This window comes from Nannospalax galili, unplaced genomic scaffold, assembly GCF_000622305.1.
Source record: "Nannospalax galili isolate Female #2095 unplaced genomic scaffold, S.galili_v1.0 scaffold85, whole genome shotgun sequence".
In the NCBI taxonomy this organism is placed as follows: domain Eukaryota; kingdom Metazoa; phylum Chordata; class Mammalia; order Rodentia; family Spalacidae; genus Nannospalax; species Nannospalax galili.
In genome coordinates, this window is record NW_008358866.1 from 3,494,036 (window position 1) to 3,517,688 (window position 23,653).

At 38.6% G+C, this 23,653-nt stretch overlaps 2 protein-coding genes across 3 annotated transcripts in view; one reads left to right on the plus strand and one right to left on the minus strand.

The window, feature by feature from the left end:
• LOC103725178 (multidrug resistance protein 1) overlaps positions 1–23,653 on the minus strand; it is a 159,721-nt gene that overhangs the window by 125,671 nt on the left and 10,397 nt on the right. The window lies entirely within an intron of this gene.
• Rundc3b (RUN domain containing 3B) overlaps positions 11,488–23,653 on the plus strand; it is a 166,656-nt gene continuing 154,490 nt past the window's right edge. For both annotated transcript variants that reach the window (XM_008822489.3, XM_008822490.3), the window contains exon 1: positions 11,488–11,956. In XM_008822489.3, the coding sequence (XP_008820711.1) occupies positions 11,847–11,956 (110 nt within the window). In that variant the 5' untranslated portion in view covers positions 11,488–11,846. The remainder of the gene's footprint in view (positions 11,957–23,653) is intronic.

The window sequence follows — 23,653 nt, forward strand, 5'->3', positions numbered from 1 at the left end:
CTACCAAGGGCAGAAAGGCACTCTGGATGAGTGAGTCTCCAGGGTATAACACAGGAAAAATATATTATGTGTATATGAAATTGTCAAAGGAGAAATTTAATAAAGAAATAAAATCACGACCAATATAAGATATTCTTAGAGTACGGTTTGCTTTCTGTAACCATAATATGTAACTGAAGTGGTCCCAGGGAATTTTGACTGAGAAAACGTAGATAATATTTGGGGAAAGGAGGAGAAAAACAGAATTTTCTAGGAGTTTCTCCTGACTCCTCTCAATTTATAACAACACAGCTATTATTTAAACATGATTTTCTTGATTATATATTTAAGATGTTTTGACATGGGTGCACCATGTCATACAGTGCCCATGGAGATCAGAAGAGGGTGTCAGATCCCCTGGAACTGGAGTTGTGGATGATTATTAGCTGCCATGTGGGTGCTGGGAATCGAACCTGGGTCCTCTGCAGAGTAGCCAGTGCTCTTATTCACTGAGCCATCTCTCCAACCCAGGAAAAGAGAGCAAATGCTTTCAATGTAATCAATGCTCAATCAATTTTGTATACTTATTATTTAATCTTTTAATTTTGGCCTTTTTGTAGTTTTAGATGCAGAAAAACAAAATAATAATAAACATTTTGCTAGATTATAGTAACTTCATCATTTAAAAAATTTCCTCAGCTATTAAGACTGAGTTTCTTTAGCAAAAGTAGCATCTATGAAAAGGAAATTTCCAATATAAAATGTTTCTACTTAAGAACCTATAAAAACTTAATTTCCCTAAAATTATCCTTGGAGTTCATGATAATATCTTTTCTTTCCTCGCTCATCATTTTGACCAAACAATTCTAAATCATTTTACTTTATGGACCTCAATTTCTACCCCAAACCAAAAACTTAATAGATGAAAATGAAAAATAGAGCAAAAAGAAAGGAAAAAAAATCTCAACTGACACTTATGTACCATAGTTATAACATTTCTTAGTTTATGGCATTTCAAAGTTTGTAAGTGACCTTGCATCACAGAACATCAGACCAAATAAAGATATTCAAGTTGAATGCTGAGTAAGCAGAGTGTTGCAATCTAAAATAAAGCACACTAAAATGTGTTAAGATTCAGCCCTTTTAAAAACTTTATTTCCTACCACTACACTGTAAACTGATTAAGGAAGAAGCTCTGTGCCTTGTCCATTTTTACAATCCTCAAAAGTCTACGCACACAGTAAGGGGCTCTATCAACTTTGGGCAAATTAATGAATAAGGTTGTGCAGAGTTTCTTTTTCACTGAGGGTTAACAGGAGGCCTAGGAATTAAGTAGGCAAACAGGAATTTTTTTCTAGAAGAATCCACCTACTTGGATCCTTGCTTCTTACCTCAATCCCCTCATTCAAATTCCACGTTGCAAACCAAGTCTTTCTAATTTTGCTAGAAAGACAAATGTGACCATATCATCCAGTGACACCCATCATCCTAAATGGTACTTGTCCAAACTCCATTGCATGGTTCATAAAGGCTTCTGTATTTTGGTTCCGTTACTTATTACAACTGTTCCAATGTTATCTGTCCACTTGCAGCTCCAGTATCCTCTGTGGTAATGTTGTATTCTTTGCTTGGAATTTTGCTCTTCCTGTGTCCACAGGTGGGCATCTACTCAGTAAGTCCTTTTTTACCTCCTATGGTGCCCATCTAAAATCAATAATCCCACCTTTGATGTTTAAATGTAGCATGTATGCAGTGATATGATGGAAATACTTGTCTTTTCCTTTTCTTTAGTGAGGGCTAGGAGCACAGGGATGTGCTACCACACCCCTGGTTTAGGCATTACTGGGAATTGAATCCATGACCTGGTGCATGATGGATAAACAAGTACTCTCCCAACAAAGCTACATCCCCTGCCCTTGTCAGTGTTTTCTAATTATTGATGTTAATGTTTACATCTTTCACCACTCTCTGAGCACTTCAATGGATGAAGTGGTTTTATTCATTTTTGTAACTCCAACGTAATACGTGCATAATAAATGATGAGTTAGTGAGATAAAAGGGATAAAATTGAAATAAAAAATGAAGCTGCTTTCACTGATTTAAAGATAATAATTGAACACCTATTATATGTCAAGAATTGCATTTTTCATAAACAAAACCTACATTTTTTTTCCTGATGGAGTTTATATATTAGTGAAGGATGATAAAAAGTGTCTATGAATTGCCCAAGCCTAAGTGACACATCTATAATACAACCTCTACACCTAAGGCACATGGAACATAGAACAGGGGTAATGAAGACAACACTAATGAATCTCTCAATTCTCATTAATAAAGATCCCTCATGCAGCAGAGGATCAGGAACACAAAAGGTCACAAATGGCCAAAACATAGAGATTAAGAGTCTACAGATTGCTGGTCCTTGGACAAGACTCATATTATAAAACTTCACCCACCCAGGGCTCAGGGGCCATCATGGAAGAGGGAGCAGAAAAATTGTAAGAGCCAGGGAGGAGCTGAAGAAACACTGGCAACTGATTACTGCTGGGTGAAAAACAGCTGATCTTACTAAAACAAGAGACTCTAGATAGGCTGACTAGACCTCAGTGGATAGACTTGCACTGGGGAGCATCTAGGGACACTGACTTGACACATTGGGCCTTAACACAGATGACAGAGTATATGGGTTCCAGTGGTAGGGGAGACTATGGGAGAGTGTAGGTGGGGACATACACAAAAATTCAATAAAAACAAATTTAAAAAGTAAACAAATACATGAGTGACAATTATATTGAGATGGGAATAAGAGCTATGGAGACAAAGCAATACAAGAAATAAAGAACTCCCAGGAAGGAAGTTTGCAATTTAAATTGTATACAATTTAAAATTTGCAATTTAAAAGGTGACTTTATAGAAATAAGAGAATGAGCCCTGCTGATATCTAGGGTAGGACATTTCAGAGGTCCTGAGACAGCAGCAGCCCAGTCATGTTCACAGAGCTGCAGGAAGCCAGAGTGGCTGGGATGATGACCAGGAAGAAAGAAGAGTAGGAGGTAGTATCAGAGAAATGATGGGTGATTAGGTGCTGTAGAGCCTGGTAAGTCATTGCAAGGACTGTGACTTTTACTCTGAAGGAGAGAGAAAAATCATTGCAGATTTGGAGCAGAGGAATTACATAATCTTACAATTCTGCTATATTGACCTCACATGTTGTGTAACATCCTTTGTAAATTTGTGTAATAGTTGTTAAAATAATCTATTAATAAAATATGATCAAAGGAGAAATGCAAGCAAGAAGTCATGTCGGACTCTCCAGTTTGGAAGACTGAAATGATATAATTAATTTTATAATGAAAATGATTTCTGTATATGAATTACAGAAAGGATTTACAAAATCTGTCAGACTGGTGGTGATGGAAATCAAAGGAAGCAAACAAAACTAACTTTGTCTCTTTAACTGAAGAAAGAGAACCTAACAATTATCCCTGCTTTTAGCTTTGTTAGTATGTTCACAGTAAATGAACTAGCAAATGAAAACTATGAACCAGTAAATTAAGATGATAGCCAGTGCCTAGTATAAGTAGAACATGTTTTAAAGACAGTTTTTTTCTTGGTGTGTATGTAGTTTTTGCATGTGTGTGTGAAGGGTGGGGTGCACTCCCACTTGGGCACCTATGGAGGGCAAGGGTAATGTCAGGATATCTTTGCTCTCCATCTTGGTTTTTGAGACAGAGTCTTCTGCTGAACATGAAGCTTGCTGTCTTAGGCTATGTGGCTAGCTAGAGCCTCTTTGATCTGCCTGTTTCTGCTCCCCAGTGCTAGGGCTCCAGGTATGCACTGCCTGGCTTTTCCCTGGGGGTGCAAACTCAAGTCCACATGTTTGAATAGCAAGCACATTACTCACTGAGCCATCTCTCCAACCCAAGAGAGCAGATTTTTAAAATCAAGTTGGTAACAGTAATGATGTAAAATAATAAAATCAATCCTCTTGCATTATGCATGTGTTTGTCATTTATATCTTGTTTTGGTACTATTAGTAGGAATATAAAATATCATAAGTGTGAGCACATCCTTGGTTTTTATTGTCAGGCCTCAGAAGTCTTATGAAGAGTAAAAAAAAAAGGACAAAGACAATGCAAAACACACTATTGAATAAACTTTCTAAATTATACATTATTATAAAGCCATGAAGAAGTATATGGTAAGAGTGGAAGACTGTCCAATTTAGAGCCAATGGAATTTCTTAGGTTAAAAAAAAAAAAACAAGGTTTCACTCTGTGGCAGAAGAACAAAACTATCTGACACAATTTGAGCTAGCTAGAGTAAGGAGACATTGACAACAGAGCTGACATTCTGGAACCCTTCAGAAAAAAGAGTTCATGATAATGGCAAACATTTTGCAGCACTCATCACTCACCAGGCCTGCTTTTAAGAGCTTCATTTTGTTAGAGTAGCAAATTGCCCCATAAGTTTAACTGGCCAAGACTAAAATCTCTGGTCTATCTGTTGGATACCCAACTTTCCAGTTTCACTGGTCAATCATCTGGTCATAGGACCTACCCTAGGAAGACAGGTTCACCTTGTTATGCTAAATTGATGGGCGAAATACCTAGTGCATTAATGAGATACAGATAGCGATTTTTTCCTGCCTGGAATCCCACCTCCTAGTGAAGCACTCCTCAACCCAGCCACAGACACGCAATTCTCTGGAACTGCTTGCTTTTCTGAATTCTTCAGAAAAGCATAATCTCTCCTTTTCTTTTCCATATCTCTTTTCTAAGCAAGCTTTTTTAAGGCTTTGGGCTGCCCCTGGCATCTTGTATTTATTTTTCCTCTAAAGCTTCCTTCTCCTAGCCTTGTGACTGCCAGTCAGCATGGCTTTATGGCTTTCTTTCCTTTTCCCCACCATTCTCCTCAAGGCAGCTGCCAAGATTACCAGCTCACCTGCTCCAAGGATTTTTCTTTAAAATTCTCATAAAATTGTAAAAGCTTCCATTTGGGTCCATCCTTAAGTTCTTTTATGAATGAGACTAAGAACCCTGTAGGGGACATTCTTTCTCCTCATTTCAATTTGATTCTCATTTAGTCCTTCCCCAAATCCTAATGAAACAGATATTATCATTATTTCTTAGTCTCGAGATCAGAAAACTAAAATACATAGAAATCATGTAATTTCTTTAAAGTCACATGTCATAAAAGGGCTATGAACTCAACTATGATAGTGATGTCAGGTAGAATGTGAAAAGTTTTCAGTAGACCACATTCACTGCTTGCTTTATCTACAGAGAGCGGGCTGGTGTGCACAGAGCACTGATGAGGTGTAGGTATGGAATGGGTGTATTTGGCAAGGGGAGGGAGGATGTCATAAGGAGTAGAAATATGAGATATTTAGGGTTATAAATTTCATCTAGTCCATCCTGTGGATTAAGGTTCTACCTGACCCTAAATGTTGGACATTACAATATTAGTAAAAGAAGTTTACTGAGATTTTCTGGCTTTGTGGTACCTTTAAATGGCTCAAGGTCCTTTGTGTTAGCTATCTTTCAGTTAGGTGGAGTGGAAACTCAAGCATAAACAGGATAATCTTCACTTATGTATTCCTGTAAAGAATTAGTCTTTAGAGTCAGGTGCAATTCCTGTAGTTGCAACTACTGGAGTGTCTGAGGCAGAAGGCTCACAAGTTGGAGAACCAGCCTGAGAAATATAGTGACTAGCAAAAACAAAACAGGACAAAAAAACCAAACTTCAGTTATACAGGAAATTATTTTTTCTGAAACATGCTGTCTTTTTATTGAAGATAGTGGCCCAGGAAACCAAGACTTTGCTGAGACATATGTCAAGTGAAGATTCTCATGTAAAGGAAGAATTTTTCAGTAACTTCACTCGTTCTAGGTTAGAAAACACCAAGCAAAGACATATGACCTTATGACACAAAACCACAGCACGCTAGTGAAAAGGAAGCAGAGGTTTTAGCACAACTTGGTTTGCTATATGTGATTGCAAAGTATTGCCACCTGCTATCAGGAAATTACTCAGGCTTTAAAGCAAGAAATAGTTCCATCCGCAGAGACTTGCATTTTGAGTACTGTGAAATCATTAAAGGCAGTACTTTTCACTTGATGTTTTCAAGTCATTGTCTACATGGTAGCCAGGGTGATCATTTCAAAACTCAAGTCTGATCTTGTCAGTCACTTCTTTCAAATAGTTTCAAAAGCTTCTTGGTGCTGTTAGAATAAAGATGAAATGCTTGGTGTGATTAGTGTGCCTATGTGTAAAGCAAATCCCAGATCTCTGAAGCCTTATGTGCAACCACACTCTCTCCCTTACTGTGAGCTGCAGCCACACTAACCTCAGGCACAATGTATTTCTTCCAGCCACAGGCCATTTGCACATGGTATCCCTTCTGCCTGGAGACTTTCTCTTACAAACTCCTTTACCTAGTTATTTCTTACTCTTTCTTTACATCAGCTCAATCATGACACCTTTCCCTGATTTTTCTGCAGGGCTACAGTATTGTTCAACTCCAGAGGCACTGCTGACACTGTCTTCTATAGGAGTAGTGACTTCTAAAGTTCTGTTGCCAACCTGTTTTATATTCTATCTTCTCCTCTGGATAATTTATCTCATTCTATAAGTGTGATGCTTAATATTGTTAATGTGACAAGATCTAGAATCAGCTAGGAGACAAATCTCTGGGTGTGTGTGTATGAGGGTGTGTCTAGATTTGGTTAAATGAAGTAGGAAAACTCATCCTAAATGTGGGCATTACCATTCCATAGACTGAGATCTAGACTGAATAAAGAGAAAGTGAGCTAAGAACCAGTGTTCTTGCTCTTTTTCACTTTGCTTCCTGACTGAATACAATGTGATCACCACACTTTCCCCATCATAATAAGACAGTATACCTTGGAACTATAAGTTTAAGCAACTTTCCTTCAGTCGCTTTCACTAAGTATTTTGTCACAACAATGAGAAAAATAGCTAATGCAATAAACGTGTATGTGCTTAGGTATTTTGTTTTTTATCATACCTATACCATAAGTTCTATGAAAGCAGAAATGCTCACTATTGCAAACCAAAACCCTGAGTAACTGAGAGTGATAAATAGTCTTCCAAACCTTAGAGACCACTAGGAGTTTGATGGCTTATTTGAAGTTAGCTGCACTAACCCCCATACAAGCTAGCAATAGTATTTTGGGTAGAAACATTTTGGGTTGGGAAATTAAGATGCGGACATAGTAAATTAATACCAAATGCATTTTTTCTCTTAGTTTTATTACTAGATTATCAGATTTTACAAAATAAAGCTGTTTAGAGAAAGCACTGCATATTCTGGAGCTACTCAGAATTCTAAAGCGGGCTTCATGATCTCTACTACCTGGCATTATTACTCCTGTGATTACATCACTTTGCAAGGCAAAAGATTTTGCTGATATTGTTTACCAAATAGTTGATTTGGAGGCTGCAGGTTATTTAGTGGTACCAAAGATAATCATGGAACCCTTTAAAGGCAGATTTTTCTCCAGTAAGTGGGGTAGAAATTAGAAATTTGAAGTATGTGCAGGTTTTGATGCCTTATGCTATTCAGAAGTAAAATACTTTACTCCTTCATGTTCAAGTAACTGTGCCAACAAACTGAATGAGCCTAATAAGAGAATCTTCAGCCGGGCGTGGTGGCGCACACCTTTAGTCCCAGCACTCGGGAGACAAAGACAGGCAGATCTCTGTGAGTTCAAGGCCAGCTTGGTCTACATAGCGAGTTCCAGGCTAGTTGGGGCTACAGGGAGACCCTATTTCAAAAAGACCAAAATAAATAAATAAATAAATAAACTATGGTATGTTTGGAAATCTCTCTGGCTTACAGAATTTTGTACTTGAGGACTTTTATGTGTTACATGAAATTACAATTGTAGTTTTCTCTCTTTTGAGGAGGAGAATGTTGAAGAGAATAAGAATGGTATCAACACTGTAGAATTCCTTTAGGCTGGATTGTGTGTCTAGTGATTCTTAGTGAATCTTTTTATTTTTATTGTATGTGTGTTTGTATGTGTAGCAGGGTGCAATTTGTGTGGGTGCATGTATGTGCAAATGCATTTGGAGACAACCTTGGCTGTCCAGGTATCTGTAGTTCTTCATGAGTTCTCTACCTTGTTTTTTTTTTTTTTTTTTTTTTCTTTTCAAAACAAACAAACAAACAAACAAAAAAAACGGGCTCTCCTTGGTCTGGAGCTTGCTAGGCTAGATTGCTTAGATAGTAGCCCCTGGGATCTGCCTGTCTCCACCTCTCTTGGGCTGGGCTACAAGCATGCCACCATGCCAGGTTTTCAAATGTAAGTTCTGGGGGTTGAACTCAGGTCTTCATGCTTGTAGCATTTTACTGACTGAGCTATCTCCCCAGCCCCCATAGTAAATTTAAATCTCTACATTTAAATATTCTGCAAATGCTGAAATAACAAATTGAGAAGTTACTAAAAGAAGTTAAAAAAATAGTATTAAAACTCATGGAAACTCTATAGTAGTCCTGTACTATAACTATAGTATATCCAGTTTTTATAATTATATCCAGTTCTATGCTATATGCTAGATATGATTGACTGGTAATCTCCTCCATTTATTGTTTCCAGATTAGTAATGTGGAAAAGAGACTCAGGACATACCACTCCAGATAAGTGAGGAAAAAAGCCTTTCAAATAAGGCCCCCAGGTGGCAGTTTAATGACACACTCTACATGGCAAAAGAAAATAATTGCTTATCTTATAGGAAAAGATTGTTATTGGGCAGGGTGGTGCACGCCTTTAATCCCAGCACTCAGGAGGCAGAGGCAGGCAGATCTTTATGAGTTCAAGGCCAGTCTGGTCTATACAATGAGTTCTAGGCCCACTGGGGCTACAGGGAGAACCTGTCTCAAAAGACAGAAAAGAAAAAGAAAGATTGCTAAGCAAGTACCACTGCATGAAATGAATCCCACTAAAAGCAATGGAAATTAACATTATTACCTAATAATTTAAGATGGAATTTTACTGCCTTCAGTCATAATACAACTTAATAGTAAAAATAATATGTAACAGGGCTGGAGAGATGGCTCAGCAGTTAAGAACACTGGTTGTTCTTGCAGAAGACCCAGGTTCGTATCCCAGCACCCACATGGCAGCTAACAGCTGTCCGTAACTCCAGTCCCAGGGGATCTGACAACCTCTTCTGACCTCCATGGGCATTGCACGACAAGGGTGCACTTGCCTACATGCAGGCAATACACGCATACACATAAAATAAAAATAATAAATAAAATAAAAAAATAACATGTAAATTGATTTGATGCCAGAAAATCAAATTTTTTTTTTTTGGTCTTTTTGAGACAGGGTCTCCCTGTAGCCCCAGCTGGCCTGGAACTGCCTGCCTCTGCCTCCCAGGTGTTGGGCTTAAAGGCATGTGCCACCATGCCCGGCTTAGATAATTTCTTATTAAGTAATAGTTTGCTGCTGTTTTCCATGCTCAGTTGTAGTCTATGGAAGGCATGGATGGGGGAGGGGGTCTGGATGTGAGTGGGAAATATTGTATGAAATTTTAAAAGCTCAATTAAAAAAATACCAATGCCAATTTGAGTATTATTTGTCCTTGCCAGTGTAAATATTTTGCGGAGACTAGCTGCATATAGCCAGTGCATCTGTTTCCTAATAGAGTCTTCTGAATTCATGCTATTCAGTTAGGGAGAAAAGACAAGTTAAAATATAGCTCTTAGCAGGGGAAGCTTCCTTACAAACATCTGTCAGTTGATCGGGCAAGAAATGTTAGAGAGCATGTGCTTTGACTAGTCACATATACCTGGATGTGGTAAACTCACCTTTTAGTCCTGTGCAAGAAAAAGGTTATAGTCTAAATTATTTTTTTAGCATACTAATGCATGAGTATTTACTGCAGTAACTTAAGATACATATTTTTATACATACATTTTTATTACAACATTTAGACTTAACAGCTGAAAGAAGTGAGTCTTTGTGGGGTGAGATGGTGCACACCTTTAGTTCCAGCACACAGGAGGCTAAGATCTCTGCAAGATCTCTGTGAGATCAAGGCCAGCCTGGCCTAAAAAGGGAGTTCCAGGCCAGATGGGGCTACAGGGAGATCCTGTCTCAAACAAACAAACAAACAAACAAACACACAAACAATTTAGTCTTTGCCCTGATGATTATAGATTAAAATTTTTTTTTAAACCTCAGTGTTTAAGAGCACTGGCTACTCTTGCAGAGGAGCAAGGTTGGATTCCCAGTACAGTACCCACATGGCAGCAAACATCCATCAGTAACTCCAGTTCCAGGGGATGAGGCCTTCTTCTGACCTCTGCAAGCATTGAATGACATGTGTACACTTACATACATGCAGGCAATACATGCAAATAATATATAAATAAATACATAAGCCATCCAGGACAGAATAGTATCTCCTATATTTCTGTAAGTATAGAAATACCTGCATTAAGCTATATATTCTACAGCATTCAACAAACTTCAAAACCATAGGTGGAAGTTATATAAATTTGGGAACCACTAAAAGTGAAATTTCAGTAAAAACAGTTCAATCTGAGCTCAAAGCTGAGGAGCGTTTGGGAACACGTTCTAGGTACAGCACTATGCTGGGTTGGGTGGATGGAAGTCACCAAGGATTCACCCATTAGTCAGCACAGGCTGACTTAAGGGCGGTCTCCGCCATCTGCGGTGAACCCCTCCAGCCTGGAGCACCCGGCTGGTAAGGCCACACAGAAGGTGGAGAAGCTGTGCCACGTGGATCACTGTCCCCCACACGCCTCCCGGTCTCCAGGGCAGCTGCCCCATGACGCGCAGGCCGAAGCGCCCCAAGGCTCCCACCCCGCTGCCCAGGTCTGAGGACACTGCGGGTCTGGCCTAGGCTGCACGCTCACACAGTGCTCGCTTGGGTTTCAGGCTGAACTGGAGTCTGAAGTGGGAATGCCGCGACACTGGGTCAGGAACTCAGACCCAAGCAGACGCCCGCAGAGTATTCCACCGGCCCATTCTCCGAGGCTATTGTGTCGCTGTGTGTCAGGCTCCAGGGCGCTGGGACCAAAGGAACCCCCTCCCCTTCTTGGTAATCAGGCCCCCAGCCTGGGCCCCACTGTGCCATTGTCGCCCTGAGGCTATGGGAGCCCCAGGCCTAGAATCAGTCAAGAAACCGTGAGACTCAGGCGTGTTGTGGGATCAAGAGCCAATGTCCCGCGCCCCGAGGCCCAGCGTCCACACTCCCGCCCAAACCTCCAGCCGCTCTGTTGTGTGCTACTGTAGTTACTGCTGGCAGCACAGCCGGCGTCTTGACAGCTGCCCACGCGCCAGGGCGTGGCTTCAGTGTGCGGCTTTAAAGGGCCTCGCTGCTGGCTCCGCCCCCGCCTGCCATGATTGGCTTCCGCTGGCACGGAGTTGTTCCCATAGGTGCCGCGAGGGCTGGGCTGCGTGCGCGAGGCTCCCGGCCTCACCTCTGCGGCCTTGGTGGGGCGGGAGGTACAACGGGTGCTTAGGACTGCGGGGCAGGCGGGAGCGCGCTGGAGCGCGCGCGCGCGGGTGCCGGGTCCCGGGGGAAGCCACAGAGCGCGGGACCCGGAACCCGCACACTCTGCTCGGTGGCCGGCGGCGCGCGCGAGGGCGGAGGTGGCTCGTGCCTGTGTGTGTGAGCGCGCGCGTGTGGAATCTGGGCGCCGGGCACTGGTCCCGCTGCCTTCCACACCCCGCCTGCTTCCCGGCTCCTTTCTCCATCCCTTCCGCACCTCGGGCGGAGGCGTACTGAGTGAGGACCGCGGGGCACCAGTGCAGGAGGCGTGCGGGGCCGCTTGGAGACAAAGGGGGCGCGGGGGTGAGCCCGCCATGGCCTCCCGGAGCCTGGGGGGTCTGAGCGGGAGCCGCGGCGGCATCAAGAAGAACCTCAGTGCCCGCAACGCGGCGGTGGAGAGGAGGAACCTCATCACTGTGTGCAGGTGAGGGGCTGCGGCGCCTGACTGACGGAGGCCCGGGGCTAGCGGAGGTCCCGGGCTGCGGGGCTGCGGCCGCGCCTCTGCACCCGCCGGGTCCAGCGTGTCCGCGGGCGCCCAGGGCCCTGCAGAGGAACCCCGACTGCACCCCGCGGAGGCCCGGCACTCGCCACCGCCTTTGGACTTCCGCAGACGGCTATTTGTGGTGGGGGCCCTGTGGTGGGGGCTCGGGGCGGAGCAGGGGAGGGTTTGTTTTGAATGTGCAGTCTGGCGTCTGAGTGGTGGAGGTGGGCCGGGAGAAGAGCTGTGCACCGGCTTCGGTTCTGGTGGTGGGAGATCGTCCACCGACTTGCCCCGAGATCGGAGTGCGTTTTGTTGTTTTCGCTTGTGGACATGTATTTGCATTCCACACTTATCCATGCCAGCGAGTGTGTGCGCTATGGTCAGCTACAGTGCCGCTTGCAGGGCTGTGCAGGCTTCTAGCCCTCGCGTCGATAATTTACTCCAAGGTTTGCCTTTCCGCATATGTTTCTCAATGTAGATGCAGTTTCCCTTTCCTCTAGGATGTGCAGAAGCAGGAGAAATAATCACTGTTTATAAATCTAATAATGTTCAGAGAGAACTGATTTTGAAAAAACTGATATATTTTCTTTGTCTTATAAAATTCTAGGCATCTGTTTCTTAGCTACTCTGAACCATTAAATGCTCTTATACTTTGTTGCCTCAAACTAATTGTCAACCAGTGATAATCCTCTAATCAGATAATAATGAAGTTTTTTCCTCCTTGGCAATTTATGTGTTAAACTGTGTCTAGCATCTTAAACAGAATACAGATATTTGTACTAGGAGTTATATTCAATATCTGAGCAACTTTTAAAAACTTGGATTATAATGAATGCACTCACAGTTGTAGCACTTTGAGCTATAAATAATAAAAAGATACAGAATCTACTTGTGCTGTGTTGGATGTAACATTTTGTGGCAAATAGGTGTTATTAGATTGTTTAATATTGAGGCAAAAAATTTATAAATAGCAATAAGCTGAGTATCCGGATAGTCTTACCTTTATTTTGTAGCTATTAAATTTTTTTTTAATAAAGGAGGATGGTTCCAAAGCAAAATTACACCTAAGCTATACCTATACCACCTTCCCATTTTTTGATTTTGTCACCTTACAGTAATGTTGGACTAGATCATTGGTAATTTCAAGTAATAGACTTAAAATTACTAATTTTCATTCAAAATTTTAAATGTGTTCATATTTGGCTTTCTTTCTTTCCTTCCTTCTTTCCTTCCTTCTTTCCTTCCTTCCTTCCTTCCTTCCTTCCTTCCTTCCTTCCTTCCTTCCTCCTTCCTTCCTTCCTCCCTCCCTCCCTCCCTCCCTCCCTCCTTCTTTCTTTCTTTCTTTCTTTCTTTCTTTCTTTCTTTTTTTTTGTTCTTTTTGAGACAGGGTCTCCCTGTAGCCCCAGCTGGCCTGGAACTCACTATGTAGACCAGGCTGGCCTCCAACTCACAAAGATCGGTTTGCCTCGGCCTCCTGAATGCTGGGACTAAAGGCGTGCACTACCACACGGGCTACATTTAGCTTTTAATGTTTCTAAATATGAGCAGGATGATAATGGTGGACATGCGTTTACAGCAGCTAAATGAGGCATATGCATTTTTTTTAAACAAAAGTATTTGAATTATGCCTTCATTTTGTGCTTCTCTACTGATGTTCTGAAAAGTTGCAATTGATAAAACCATAACAAACAAAAACAAAGCCCCACTACTGTGTATCATGTATCATCCTATTATCTTATTACACTTGCACAAATAATGCCTTTTCCTTCCCTTAAACAAATTAGATGTAGTCTCAGTTTAGGTTCAAAGCTTTATCATAAAACACGGTTTTGTAGGTATAAAGCCTTAGGCAAGTGCAGCATTTTTACTGTTTTAAATTTTAGAAATAGACTGTTTGGTTATGTAGAATAGTAAAGAAAACAGTTGAATTGAATTTTGGTTCATTATGATTGTGTGTATAATTTATATATTGTATACTAAAAGTATTTGTATGGCACTTAGCAATTAAAGTTTTAGAAAATAAAATTATAGCTGTTTTACTATTTCATAGATTATAGTGGTGAGAAAGTACGTCATTTGATGACTCTAAATCTTCCACACTCAGCTCCAAAATATTCTTCGGTTGATTTTTGGCTGTGTACAAACTACTATTTTGTATATGAATTCTTTATTACTTAGAACTTTGAAAAATTAAAGTAAGGATTTTTTTCAGGTTTTTTTTAACTCCCATTTTTTTTATACATTCAAATTCAGATGTTGGACATTTTTTCTTTTGTTTTTAAGCTTATATTTTAAGATGATATATTTCTTTAATTTTTAGTTCTGTTGACAAAAGCAATTAAAATCTAACATCCCTTGCAATGTTTTACAAAATATTAAAACATTTATGTTTAATAATTTGAATAAACTTTTTTTTTTTTTTGGTCTTTTTGAGACAGGGTCTCCCTGTAGCCCCAGCTGTCCTGAAACTCACTATGTAGACCAGGCTGGCATTGAATTCACAGAGATCCTCCTGCCTCTGCCTCCCAAGTGCTGGGATTAAGGGCGTGCGCCACCACACCCGACTGAATAAACATTTTAAAACAATATCCCTCTAACTTTTAAGCCAATAATAAAGAGAAACTTTCCGCATAAAGTTATAATTTTCCCATCTTGTAAATAAAAAAGACTGACAAGAATGATTCAAGAAGAAAGTGTCTGATGAATTAAATACGATAGAAACAAATGATTTTATATTTTAATAACATTCATTTTTATAGGACAAAATAGTGTTTCAGAACTTCAATACTATTTCAAATTAGAACAGCATCTCATTTCTTCGGTGTGATTCAAGGCATAAAGACCTTATATTTTGTATGTACAAATATCTGTACTAACTTAAAATTCTTTCATCACCTGCACTGCTTCAGTCAGAACTTATTGTGGATTGCAACCTTCTGTATAAATGAAGCTTATAAATTAAGTGCTAATTTTAGTCCAAAATAAATGGTATTTAGACACTTTGGATGACTTGCTTAACCAAAAAGAGGTTACACATAGCATAATGTGGTGCCTATCAATGACTTTACTCTGACTCTTGAGTCTATGAATATATGCACTGTGCAGTGGCTGTCCTTTGAGACTCTTGAAGTACCATAGTACTTTTGGCTACATGGCCCCATAAGACTTGTGTTTGGAGTCTTTGTTTCTGCATTTTGCTGTTTCTTCCATCAACTTAGCTGTTGTTCCTTAAAGCTGTCTACTTCTAGCAGCTCTTTTCTTTGCATTGACTTACTGACTATGCTTGTGAGCTTAGAAAGAAGCTTACACTTATCTTGTTAAGGAAAAAGTGCCAGAGGCTCAAGTTAAGTAAGTAAACTTTAGCAGTCTTAACATTTTGGTTGCTGAATTACCAGAAAAACAAAACAAAACCAAAAAAAAAAGACAAAAAAAAAAAAAGACAAAAGAAACCTCTGTCTGTGTTTGAACTGGGTAGGTAGGAGAAATGTAGGTTGGTTTGTGATCCATTACTTAATATCATTGACATATAATCCTTTAAGCATGGGATTCCCTTTTTGTTACTACTTGAGTCTGCCTTATGAGTGCTCATACCTTGACTATAGTGACTATCAAAAGTTATTTTAATCATGATATATGTAGTAGAACGTTGAGATGGGATTTTGATCAACATTTTTTTATCAGTTCATATCATCGTAGAGCATCTGGGTATGCAGACTGAATTGCTCTGTACTCTTCAATCCCCAATTACTTTTATCCAGTTGTGCTCTGATAAGAGTTCATCACTGTACATTGAGCATTAACGTAAGAAGCAATTGCAGAGGGTTGTCTTGATGTTATCAGGAGCCAAGTTTATTCTAAAGGTAGCTTCTTTTCATGAAGACTTTTGTGAGAAATACCTTTTTTTTTCTTTTGTTTTGAGAAATACCTTATTTCAATGTAGGAGGTTGTATCTAAACAGTTGGTTAATTTATGTATGGGCACATGAATATATATAACTTGCAACTTTATCTTTTTCTTGTATAACTATTGGTGGTAAGTCTGTAGCCAATGTCTAAAAGATATGAAGAGCATCATGATAATGTATTCACCTCCACCATGCCTCTACATTTATAATTTTTTTTGTGTATGTTCATTATGTCCCTCTGTGTATGTTCAGGTGCATGTGAAGGACCATGGTCAACCTCAGGTTCCATTCATCAGGCATTGTCTACCTTGGTATTTTGAGCAAGGTCTCTCAGTGACCTGAAGCTAGTGTGTCTCAGGGATACTTCTGCCTCCACTTCTTCAGCACTGGGATTACAAGTACACTACATCATACCTGACTTTTTTACATGTGTAGCTCTAGGGATCAAACTTAGGTCTGCCTGCTTACAAGTCAAGCACTTTACTGACTGAGCTATGTACCCAGCCCCTAAAATTTTTATTGACTTACAGTATGCATGTAGAAAAGCACAAATAGCAAAAGCATACTACTCAGTGAATTTTTGTTCCTCCCATTTGATGACTTTATCACTCTACACTGTGAATAGAATTCCTGAATTCTAAAGCAGCCTGTAAGTTCCCTTCATGCTTAACACTGTGATCTGTTTAATAAATCAATTTTCTCCAAAGTCATCAAAATATTACCATTTTCTTCTTGTACATTCATTTTTCCATTCTTTTTACGTTTATACCAATAATCCATCTGTAGATTATTTGTATTGGTAGTATTAATGTAGGGATCAGAATTGAATATTGTCCTTAAAGAAACCTAGTTGGGGGGCTGGAGAGATGGCTCAGTGGTTAAGAACACTGGTTGTTCTTGCAGAAGACCCGGGTTTGAATCCCAGCACCCACACGGCAGCTAACAACTGTTGGTAACTCCAGTCCCAGGGGATCTAACAGCCTCTTCTGACCTCCGAGGGCATTGCACAACATGGGTGCACTTACCTACATGCAGGCAAGGCAGTACATGCATACATGTAAAATAAAAATAATTAATAAAAAAGTTAATTAAAAAAAAGAAACCTAGTTGGCCTAGTACCACTTATTAAAAAGAGAATACTGGCCTAGTACCACTTATTAAAAAGAGAATACTTTTCCTACCACCTTCAGGTGTTACATTTTTCCTAAGCCAGGTGACAGAGTCATGCTGCCTGTTTCTCAACTATTTCTCTTTTTTCCTTAGTCTATTTATTTCTTTTTGAATTAATATCATACTAGCTTAATAACTGTAGCTTGATGTTTGAGAATAAAAGTTTCTGGCTTATTTTTAAAGATTTCTTGGCTATTCTTAGCCTTTTGCGTTACTAAATTGTAGGAGCTATTTGTCAGTTTCCATGAAAAGCAACCTGGGATTTTTTTTCTTTTTTGGTCTTTTTGAGACAGGGTCTCCCTGTAGCCCCAGCTGTCCTGGAACTCACTATGTAGACCAGGCTGGCCTTGAACTCACAGAGATCCGTCTGCCTCTGCCTCCCGAGTGCTGGGATTAAAGGCATGCACCACTACGCCCGGTGCAACCTAGGATTTTAAAACCTTACTATTTTATAAGTATATGATATATTTTTGTCATTTTTAACCCCCCATTACCCTCCCTTATCCCCCTCAAACTCCCACCAAACCCCTTATTCCCAAGTCCCCCTTGAATTTTCATGTCATTTACTTATATTGTTTAATTGTTTTGTTGTTAACTGAGTTTAATTAGGATTTCTTGTATGGGCATGGGCAGCATAACAGTGGCTACATCACTGGAAAAAATGACTACCCCTCCTCTAGCAACCATTAAGTGCCAGATGGAATCTGGATTTTTCTTAAGCTTGCACTGATTCTATAAATCAGTTTTTGATAGACTGTCATCTTTATAATATTAAATATTACATGCATTCCATGAACATAATAAATGCTTTTATATATTTAAACATTGTTTTGTTTTTGGTCTTTTTGAGGCAAGGTCTCCCTGTAGCCCCAGCTGACTGGAACTCGCTATGTAGACCAGGCTGGCCTTGAACTCACAGAGATCTGTCTGCCCCTGCCTCCCAAGTGCGGGGATTAAAGGCATGCACCACCATGCCTGGCAAACATTGTTTTTTTTTCTCAGAAATAGGTTGTAGTTTTGGATATGTATCATAAATCTCTTTTCAAATTTATTCTTGTATACTTTCTGTTTTTATATTATAATAACCAAAATAATTTCATTTTCCCTTTTTTTTTGCAGGTATATGGACATAAAATTGGCCTGTAAATGTACTGATTTTGCATTCATAATCTTTACTTATTTACTTATTTACCTAAAATTTACTTATTGTTTCTAACACATTTTCTGTAGATTTTTAAAAAATGATTAAAAAGCACATCATGTGGTTATATTTCTTCAATTATTAACCTTTATATCTTTGGCTTCTTGTCTTGTTACTACATTGGCTAGGATCACTAACATAGTGCTACAGAAAGCATTCAGAATTTTATGACTATGCAGGTGTTTGCAGTGGGTTTTTTTTTTTAAGTTCTCTCAATATTCTTGGGACTTTTATTGTAAGTACTTGCCAGATGCTATGTTATTAAATGCTTTTTTGCTATCAAACTACATATAATTTCTCTTCCCTTTTTTCTGTTCTTGTAATGAATTTTATTGTTTGACTTTTACATGCCAGACTAGTCTAGCTGTGTTATTTTTTTGACGTTTCTTTGCATTCAGTTGAGTTAGTATCTAATTTGATGAATTTTTGTATATTTATTCATGGGGAGATTTGTCTATACTTGTCCTTTCTTACTGTATCCTCATCTGCTTTTATGAAGATTTTTATAGTTTTTTTTTTTTTTCCTGTTCTATATAAGTTTGTATACGGCTAATACTATTTCCTTTAAAATCTAGGGCAATTCACCAGGGAAGCAATCTAGACCACAAATTTCTTTGTGGGAATAAAAGATTTTATTAACAGATTCATTTTACTTAATAGATACTATCAAATTTCTGGGTTTTTTTCTCATCATTTTAGTAAGTTTTTCAGGGAATTTATTTTTATATTACATTTGTTAAGGCATTTATTAATATATCTTCTTAATTTTTTTTTTGAGGAAAGGCCTTGCTATGTATCCAGGCACCTTAAACCAATGATTCACCTGCTTCAGTATCTACTGAGTGCAGGGAGTACTATACTTTTTTATTGTTTAAAAGATCTGTAGAGATTTTCCACTTTTAATCCTGAAATCTGTGTCTTCCTCATTGTTTTCCCTCCTGAAGCTTTGTAAATTGTATTACTTTTTCCAAGAATCATTTTTGGGCTTTGTTAATTTTCTCTGTCTGTCCATGGATTGTTTTAAAAAAATCTGTCTAGTCACAGATTTAAAAATATATGGCTTTGTCTGGGCGTGGTGGCGCACATCTTAATCCCAGCACTTGGGAGGTAGAGGCAGGTAGATCTCTGAGTTCGAGGCCAGCCTGGTCTACAGAGTGAGTTCCAGGCCAGTTGGGGTTACAGGGAAACCCTGTCTTAAAAAGACAAAAAATATGTGTCTTGGGGGGTTGCAGAGATGGCTCAGTTGCATCCAGAGATGGCTTAGAGATGGCACTAGCTGCTCTTGCAGAAGACCCAGGTTCCATTACCAGCATGCACGTGACCTCAAAAAGTCCTCCATAACTCCAGTTTCAGGGCGTAGGGCGCCCCCTGCTGGTATTTATGGGCATTACATGCACATGGTACACTTTTATACATGGAGACAAAGCACACAAATCAAATGTGGCTTACCTTGTAAACAGTTAAAGGTCTTCTAATTACTTTTTACAATTACTTTCTAACTTAATTAAACTATGTAAAGATTATATTCTGAAAGATTTCAAGATTGAAATTTAGAAATTTTGTTGATGCTTTATAACATAACAGATGGTTAATTTTGGTGTTTGCTGTGAATTTGAATGTTCTGTGATTGCATGTTTAATACATAAAAGCTATGTCTAGTGTCATTAACATTTCTATCTTTGCTAATTTTTGTATGCTTAGTCTGCCTAATAATGAGAGAGATGTTAAAGTCTACCTCTGAATATAAATCTGTCTGTTTTGCCATTTAATCATCATTTTTTGCTGTAAATATTTTATTGCTGTGTTATTGCTCGTGTGTAGATTTAGAATTGTGGTCCTTTTCCTGTAGTGTGATTCTGTTTTCATTATGATGTGTTCCTTTATATCGCTAACAAAGCTACTTCCTTAGGGTCTCTTTTGTTAGCTGTTAATATTGCCAAAACAGCTTTAGTTATCATTTGAATATCTTTTCCTGTCCTTTACTTTCACTTTTTCTCAATACTCGGATTTAAGTTTTTGTGTGTTTTTTTTGTAGGAAGGATACAGATGATTTTCTTTTCTTTTCACAGTTCTGAGGATCCATTGTAGGGTCTCAAAAATGCTAGGTGTTCTACAGCTAACCTTACTGTCCAAGCTCAGTGCAGGACCAATGGAATTTGCATTTTATCTAGCCTGATAATCTTTTATTTAGGATGCACAGTGCATTTGCATTTAATGTTATTGTTTTATTTGGATTTATTGTTTATTAAATATTAGTTTTACACTATCTTCTATATATTGGTAAAGTACTTTTATAGTTTCATTTTCCACTCTTTCAGTTTTCATAAACATGTTATATATCTTTTGGTTCTTTCTATGTATATATTTACTTATATTCATCTGGAAGTTACCATTGATTTATTATACTCTAATGAGAACTAGCCTTTTCTCATTGTTGTTGTTGAGACAGATACTTGCTATTAGTCTAGGCTGGCCTGGAATTTACTGTGTAGCCCAAGCTTGCTGCAAGCAGAACTATTAGAATCATTTATTCAAATAGTGTTAGGGATGGGGAGATGTCTCAGTGGGTAAAGTGTTTGTTGTGCAAACAGGAAGACCAAAGTTTGGATCCTCAGCACCTACATGAAAGCTAGCATGCATCTGTAACCCCAGAACTGGGGGAGTAAAAACAGAAATCTTTCAGGCTTGGCTGCTCAAAACCTAAGCCACAGGTGCAGTGAGAGCTCTTCTTTCTCTCCCTCCCTCCTCACATGTCTGTCTGTCTATTTAACAATCATTCTATTTTGATATCTGTTGTCTATATATGTATATGTCTCTATGTAGGTATATCTAGATATAGTTGACATGGATAGAAGAACATGGAAAATACAGTGCTAACTTCTGTCCTCTTCACATGCATGCATGGGCATGTGCACACATATGCATGCACCACATTCACACATACACCCCCTCCTAAGTAGTATTAGAATTAGTAACATTATTATCCTAATAGTTACTATCCAACTAGCGATAGTATTAAAACCATTTATTGTATCTCATCTTAAAACATGTTTCAAAAATCTATGTATATTTTAAATTCTACAAGACTATTTCAGTATTGGATTTTATGGTTGATAGTCAGGAATTGCATAATTTTATTTATCCAGATATTTACCCTTTCTATTTTATTCCATCTGTTTTAGAACAGTTTTGGCTATTATCTTATTATACTTGATTACATATTAAGTTTTACCTTACCTGAGTCATTTTCTGTACATTTTTATTCTTTTTTATCTCTATGCTTCAATTTCTATTTTTTAATGACTTCTTTCTTTTCACATTCATTAGTCATGTCTTCTACTATGTTGTACTTTTCAATTCATTGAGTTTCCAATTCTAGGTAATTGTAGAATTTCTGTGAATCTTAATGTAACTCTAATCCTGTGATAAAAATCTATGTTCTTTTTTTCTCTCTTATCTTTTTTTTTTTTTTTTTTTTTTTTTTTTTTTTTTGTCTTTTTGAAGCAGGGTCTCCCTGTAGCCCCAGCTGTCCTGGAACTCACTACGTAGACCAGGCTGGCCTTGAACTCACAGAGATCCCCCTGCCTCCTGCCTCCTGGATTAAAAGTGTGCACCACCACACCTGGCCCCACACAGACCTTTCTGATGTGTATTTCAGTTCCTTTTATCTTTGAAATATCTTTTATCTTTTATTTTTTATTATCTTTATCTTTTAAATGTCTTTTAAATATCTCTTATCTTTTAAAAAATACTTTGTGTGTGTGGGGGGGGGGTGCCCATGGAGGCCAGAATAGAGTGTTGGATCCCCTGGAGCTAGAGTTACAGGTAATTATGAGCCACACAATGTGGGTGACTAGGAACCAAATCACAGTCTTTTGGAAGAGCAGCAAGTGCTCTTAACCACTGGACTTTCTTTCCAGTTCCCTCTCTTGCCTTGAACACATTAGTCATAGTTACATTCAGTTTCCTCTAATTGATTTAGAATAGTTGGATTATCTTTACATGGTTTTACTATCCCCCCCCCTTTGCTTTTTAAAAAATGTAGTCTTTTTACTGAATGCCATGTTATAAATACAATAACATTACTTTTCAGTGCTGTTAATGCAGACCCCACCCCCTTTTAAGGAAAATGTCAAAGTGTTCATAAGGACATAACACAGTAGAAGAGACTATAGCAGAGTACAGAGGTGGAATGCACTTCTACTTCAGCAAGTCCTACATTATTGTTTTATCTTCTAAAACTACCAAATACTTCATTTAGTTTTTTGGAAGCTTGCAGAATAGGGATTTACTCTCATGGACTTAATAAGACCCTTGTACCAGACTAGCCCCAGATCAAAGAACAGTATCTAAGGCCTTTCTAAGTCTTTACAAGCTTTTCTACTTTTGTTCTTTCTATCAACACATTTAAGGTGGGTGTCAGACCAGTAAAACAGCTATGAAAGTCAACTCACTCTCTTAAACTTTCTCCTTTTACGAGTCTTAGCCTGTCTAATTTTTATTGCATCAGCAACTCTCTACAGTCTTCAAGTAGGAGTATATGTTTTCTGTACTCCCACCTTTTTGTTGTTGTTGTTGTTGTTGTTGTTGTTGTACTTGCTGGGAGTGCTGATCTACCCCTGTGTAGATAAAGAAGCCTGTGCTCAATTTTTTTTCAGTTTCCTCTCCAATTTTAATTATGCTAACAAGCAGATTCTCTGTCATAAGCCCTTTAAGCAATCTTAAATAAATATAACTTTGTGGTATAATTCAGTTATTCTCTTCTACTAGATTATAAATTTTTCAAGTTTAAGAATCACATCTACTTTATTTTCAGCATCTAGTACATAGTAACCATGCAAACGAAGTTGTTATCTCTAACGTATGAGGAATAATGGCAGTGGACATTCCCAAACTGAGTTGGAAGTTGAATTCAAGAACCAACTTTAGTAATTTCTAAAAAAATCAACATAGTGTACTGCTTCCAAGTATAATTTGCTTTCTTTTGAAAGGAATTGTTCTAATTATAAGAATATAAAAATGGGGACTGAGGAGATGACTCAGTGATTAAGAGAATTTGCTGCTCTTCCAGAGGACCAGAGTTTGGTTCTTACCACTTACATCAGAGAGCTCACAACTACCTGTAACTTCACCTCAGAGAATCCTCTGGAACTCACGCACGCATGCACACCAATAATAAAATAAATCTTTAAAAATAAAAATTTACCTTTTCCAGTATTTGAAAAAAAGAAGGTGAAGGTTGAATGGAATGAATACATTTTTTATATTTTCTTTATTCCATTATTTCCAAATAATAATTATAAAAATTATTATTTCCAAATAATAATTCACAAAATAAGTAAAGAAGTCATATGGAAACCTACTA